At 58.8% G+C, this 6,000-nt stretch overlaps 1 protein-coding gene across 1 annotated transcript in view; it reads left to right on the top strand.

Annotated features, from left to right (window-relative positions):
- The window catches only part of NACC2 (NACC family member 2), an 85,291-nt gene extending 79,528 nt beyond the window's left edge, over positions 1-5,763 (top strand). The window contains exon 6 of the mRNA XM_064290689.1: positions 1,157-5,763. Coding sequence (XP_064146759.1) covers positions 1,157-1,671 — 515 coding nt within the window. The 3' untranslated portion in view covers positions 1,672-5,763. The remainder of the gene's footprint in view (positions 1-1,156) is intronic.
- Positions 5,764-6,000: the final 237 nt, after the last annotated feature.

Raw genomic sequence — 6,000 nt, forward strand, 5'->3', positions numbered from 1 at the left:
TCGGCCGCTCTGCCTCCCGCTCCTGGGCGCGTGGGGGCGGAACGTCCATCTCCGTGGCAGACCGCTGCCTCGGGCCGCCAGATGTGGACGAAGCAGGACCGTGTCGTCGCAGGCCCAGCTGGCCAGTGCATGTCCCCTGTGGCCATTGGGACACGAGATGCTATCTTACTTTCTTGCTTGCTTAAGAACTTCACTTATAAGTTCTAACTCTGTGTTCTAGCAGTGAGGGGAGTTGTGTGCTTGTTAATTACAGGCCTGCATGCTGGGTGGCGGTGGTGGGAGGCTGAATGTGGCGGGGCTCACTGGGGCGCGGGGCTCACTGCAGAGCGTGTGTCCCAGGAATCCAGGAATTGACGGTGTCAAGACCGGGCTCTGGCCTGTGGCTCCTGGTGGAGAAAGATGGGGTTTGATTAATGGTGCTGGCCTCAGTGGCCTTCATTTGTGGCTCTTCCCCTGGGCTGGGGCCTGGGCCGAGTAAAGGCCTTGACCGTCCTCATCGCCCCCGTGAGGAAGCGCTTGTGATCACACCCAATTTGCAGATAGACATGGATGGCAGCCTGGCCCCCACAGCTGGCAGCAGGGCTCCACCTTGCCTCCCCACTCTGGGCCCCCAGATCCACCCAGGAGGTGGGCGGAACGGTAGGACAGAGTGATTAAGGGAGGCCCAGCGTGTCAAGGCCTGTTCAGCCAGTGGTCGGGGGCAGCCTGAAGCCCTGCCACATCAGAGCCTTGACCTGGAATGTCTGCCCTGAGCTCGGAGCCCTCATGTGGAGACCTTCTCAAAGGAAAGTGGGGTCTCAGGGCCCCGGGCATCAGGGGGCTGGCAGAACCTCGAACCTCTGGCCAAGTGGCTACAGCCAGGCAAGTCCCATGCCTGTGAGGATTAGGATGGGGGGTGGTCCTAAGAGGTCCCTGGTCCCCACTAGCCCTGAGAGTGGACACTTCAGCTCATGAACCGTCCTACCCCAGGCTTGCCCGGGCATCATGGCTCTGTGGCCTCTGAACCCTGGCAGCCTTTGGGAGGTGGTGGGACCAGCAGTCATGGCATTCCTGTTGGGCAGGCTGGGCCTGGGGAGGCAAGTACCTTTGTTCAAGGTCACGGGTGGGCCCTGGGGTCGGGCTGGCGCTCAGGCCTGTGGCCGCCCTCTTGTTGCAGTGTACTGCCAGAACTTCGCCCCAAGCTTCAAGGAGAGTGAGATGAACGTGATTGCTGCCGACATGTGCACCAACGCCCGCCGCGTCCGCAAGCGTTGGCTGCCCAAGATCAAGTCCATGCTGCCCGAGGGCGTGGAGATGTACCGCACGGTCATGGGCTCCTCGGCTGCCAGTGTGTCCCTCGACCCCGACTTCCAGCCCGCCGCCGCTGCTGCCCAGGTGTTCGAGCAGCGCATCTTCGCAGAACGCCGGGGCGACGCAGCTGCCATCGTGGCTCTGAGAACGGACACCGTGAATGTAGACCTGGGTGCTGCCGCCACCGCCAACCCCGCCTTCGAGGCCGGCGAGGAGGCCGATGGGGCTGGCTCAGTCATCCAGGAGGTGGCTGCATCTGAGCCACTGCCCGCCGATGGCCAGAGCCCTCCCCAGCCCTTCGAGCAGGGCAGTGCCAGCTCCAGCCGGCCCGAGACGCCGGCTCGGAGACCGGAGGTGGGCAGCTACCCTGGGACTTTGTAAGAGCGAGCGAGCGAGTGAGCGAGTGGAGGAAGGTGTGGCCGCGGACCGTAGGGGTCTCAGCACTAGAGCTGCTTGCATGCATTACTAATACAGACCAGTGTGGCCAGCCACCCCCACTGAACTGCTACTGTTGCCTGAAAACAATGTGACTTTATCCTGCTTGTATCGAAAACTTATGAAGGAAACTATTGCATTCGTTATACTGTAAGCGATTAGGTCACTGGCGACCTAGTTGCAAGAAGGTCCCAGGGCTCCTTTTGATATTCCCCAGGTTAGTCTCCAAGTGGTAGCTTTTCCTCCCCTGGGGGTGGGGCCCTGGTACCCAGCCCTGCCCTCCTCCCCTCCCTCCCTTCTTGCCCTTCTGCCCAGGAAGACGAAGCCAGCTGCCACCAGCAGCCTGTGGTGTGGGGGGACGTCCATCATGTGACCCTCCATTCCTTACCCATGGAGACCCCAGCTGCTCCTCTGGGGCCGTGGGGCTGGGCTGGGCCTTCAGGGGACAAACTCCTCTTGTTTTTCTTTTTTTTTTCTGAGATCCTGGGGGTCAGGCCCACCCAGGTCCACTGCACACGTGTGTATGTGTGAGCACGTGTGTGTGCACGCATGTTCGTGCAGGGAACGGTGTGGACGGACAGCAGCAGGGGTGTTGCGAGTCCCTGTGGTGAGGAAGGGTCCTTGGCTGCTCCTTGTCCCCCCTGCCCCATGCTGTGTCCCCATTCAGCCTGGTCCCCCTGAGCCACCCAGGGACAAGCTGCCCACTGTCCTGGGCTGGGGGCATCTGTGCTCTTCAGGGGAGGGGTGCTCTAGCAGCAGCCCGCTGCCTCCTCTGCCACGTAGGGATTCTGCCTGTTTGATTTTTGTTTTTATTTTAATTGAGGTCTGTTTCATATGTTTTGGACCCAAAAGAGCAAAAATTGAGGAGGAATGGGTGTCCCTGCCCCCAGCCACTTGTGCTTGGGGGCGGTCATCTGTGGTGGTCAGGGGACATTCCCCTGCCCTGTCACCCCAAGCTGGGTCCCACTCACCTCCCACCAGGGGCAGAGGGGACCTTGGGTGGGGGCAACTTCTGGGGCCAGGCCCTGCCAGGCGGGAAGCACAGCCTGGGCTTGGCCGGGGGCTGCCTTGGGGCCCCTCTTACACGTGCCTTGGGGCACCACCCTCCCTGATGGTGCTGAGGCTGTGATGGGAGGTGGTGGGCACGGGCACCCAGACAACTAGGAGGGGGGCCCGGAGCAGGGTAGGGGGCAGTGAGGAAGGGCCCCAGGAGGCTGACCTGCCCCTTTGAGAGTCAGTCTCTCTTTTGGGCTGGGCGTAGATGCACAGGGCTTGAAGGGCTGTGGCTGCCTGGCTAGGGACTCCCAGGCAGGGCCATCTGCTGCTTCCTCCCAGCCCTTGGCACCCTGTCCCTCCATTGCTGAGTGGACCACCCTCTGTCCTTCTGTCCGTCCGTTGCTCTGACCCCACGGCCTCCCATCCTTTCTGCCCACAGCCCTCTCCCTCCCCCTGCCCACCAAACGCTGAGGCCCTCCCTCAACTGGAGGGTCGGGGGCTTGGCCCTGCCACAGGGGGCTTGGTGAGGGGACAGATAGAGGGCTTTTGGACCTTCTCTGGCTCTTCAGCCATGCTCCCCTCCCTCCAGGGAGAGGTGGTATGGAGGAAGGCTCCTTCCTGACTGAGCTCTCCGCTCTTGGACCTCCTCTAGCTGGGCCAAGCACATGCCTGCCTTCCAGAAAGATCTGGTAGTTCCAGAAAGAGGATTGGAATAGAGGCAGACAGTGTGGGTACTTATCTCGCCCTTCCACCCACTCCCCAGCCAAGCCCAGCAGGCCCAGGCCCTACGTCTCCCTAAGCGTGGCTGCAGGGAGCAAGCAGGCTTCCGCTGTGGCTGACACCCCTGGTCCCAGGGGCCCCTGCCTCCTCCTGCCAAGGAACCAACCAGGGGCCAGGATGGGTCTTCCTGGAGTTGGGAGGGGCCTTGGGTGCGTCTCCACTCTCCTGTGACCATGGGCAGTGGAGGTGACAGTGCCATGAAGCCACACCACCTCCCTCTGGAGGTTTCCTTCATCTGCTCCCCCCCCCCCAATTTGCACTTTAGTTTGACCATCACTGGGGACGTTTGGGAGATGGGCTGCCTGTCGTGGCTGTTGACTGAAGGACTCTTTCTCCTCCACTCCAAAGTGGGTACACCTCTGGTCCCTGTGGCCTGGGCAGGAGGGCCCCGCGGCCGGGGCTGTGGCCGCACAGACAGGATGCCTGGCTCAGGCTAGCACAATGCCCCGAGACCTCTGTCCCTGAATCGTGTCTAGCCGCCATCTGTTTTGTTGTTCTGGGTAAGGAAGGCAAGAGCTGTGGGTAAAGCTGAAAAGATACTGCTACTCATTAATGTGAATGGTTTGTGCTCCCCGAGCCCTGGGCGGGCCGGGCTGAGCGTTTTGCACTAACGTGCCCCGCGGACGGACATGGGTCGTGAGCACCTGCAGACGCACGTGGCTGATGATTGTACCTGCGCTGGGCTCCCTCCACGTCCTGAATGTACCGCGCGCGGGCGGGCGGCGGTGGGCCGGCTCAGAAGGGCCTTCCAGAGTGCCTTAGCATATTTTGACCATTTTTCCCAAGGAAACCCAATTCCGGACCCGGACCCTCCCCTCCTTTGTTTACAAGATGACCAGTTCCAGAGCTGGGGCTGCCCTGTCCCGTGAGGTGACCCTGGCTCACCCAGACCCTGTAGCCCGAGAGACGAGCCACTCAGTATTTATGATGTGTCTGCACCTTATCCCTAAGCCTGACTTTAGCAATACGCATATCATATATAGAGTCTATTATAGAGCTAAGTTACAGCAGCGCCTTTTTGGGAGGAGAGAGGACAGGACTGCAGCGGAGCCGGCGCGGAGCCGGGGTGGCGGGTGGCTGCGAGGGAGCCAGCAGCCAGCCGCTCCTGCCCTCTCCTGCCCTCCCCGGAGGGGGGACGTGGCGGAGGAGGCAGCTGGGGCAGAGTGCAAAAAGTCCAGAGAAGGGACAGGAGATGTGGCAGATACTGTGAGCCTGGCGGCCCGCCTGGCCGGCGCCTGGTACTTGAATTCTGTCTTGTTCTGCACTGTGTCTGGTCTCACCCAGAGTTCTCTGTGGTTGCTCACCTTCACATTTGGTTGTTTGTCTCATTTTGCCCTGAATGTGGGTGAAGCTGTGGATGAGAGGCCGGGAAGGAGACGGGCCTGTGGAGGGCTGTGTGAGTGTCTAAGCAGACCCTCAGCACCGTCTCGGGGGGGTTCCCCATGTGGGACAGCTGCCTGGCTGGGGCTTGAGGAAGTAAGAGCTAGCTGTCTGGTTTTCTTTGTCCTCCGTGGAGGCTCATTCAGTGTTTGTGTTTAGAGCTGGGAGGAGGTGGCAGAAGTGGAATTGCGGGTCTTGCGATGGGCAGGGTGGCAACAGAACTTGTCCCCTCCATGGGGACCCCATGGCTACACCAAGATGGGGGCTGACCTAGCCCAGCCTCTCTGATGTGGCTGCCCGCGACCTCTCCCTGTTTAGCATGAGCCTAAATGGCTGGAACCTTATCTGTCTGGAGCAGACTGGCCCAGCACTACCCCTCAGCTGTTTTCTGCTTGGGTTCCCCGCAGACAGGTTATTTTTATGGAAATATCCTGCTGCAAGCGGAAAAAGGCCTATGGCCCATTAACCAACTGAGAACTCCGAGGGAACCTCTGCCTCTGCCAGCGGTAAATCCCGAACGCGAGATGGAGCGTTCGCAGTTGTCTCGAGCTTTAACTACTCTTCCAGAGGGTCGCCGCTGCGTAAACTCTTCATGGAGTCGGCCCCTCGATGCTGCTCCTGAGCCCGAGGTGGCCAGAGCTTGGTACCAGATGTTTCAAAAACAGCGAGGTTGCTTGTTTCTGTTTGTTTGTTTGTGTTTTTGAGGAAAAAAAAAAAAAAGAAAATTTTGCAGAATCTGAGGCATTCGAATTGGACAACCTGCTTGTATTCTGATCAATTGCTTCCATGGTTAGCATTTTGCACATGGCCGTGATTTCTATGTCAAAAGAAGCCAAAACTTGCAATACTATTTTTAGCAGACAAAAAAAAAAAAAAAAAGAACTAAGTATAAATATTTTTGACTTGAACATTTGGGTGGCACTTGATACAAATAGAACATTAATCCTTAGGACGGAATGTTTGGAAAAAAGAGACTTTAAAAAAGGGGATGTTGTGAGGTGTTTTTTTTTTTTTTGGAAGTGTCTGTTAGGGGTTAAAGTAGTACTGTAACTCATGACTGTTAGTAAATAAATAAAATGAGATAAACCGTTGTGTGCTGTCTGGGAGGCCCGCAGGTAC

Source organism: Loxodonta africana, chromosome 9 (genome assembly GCF_030014295.1).
Source record: "Loxodonta africana isolate mLoxAfr1 chromosome 9, mLoxAfr1.hap2, whole genome shotgun sequence".
Taxonomy (NCBI): Eukaryota; Metazoa; Chordata; class Mammalia; order Proboscidea; family Elephantidae; genus Loxodonta; species Loxodonta africana.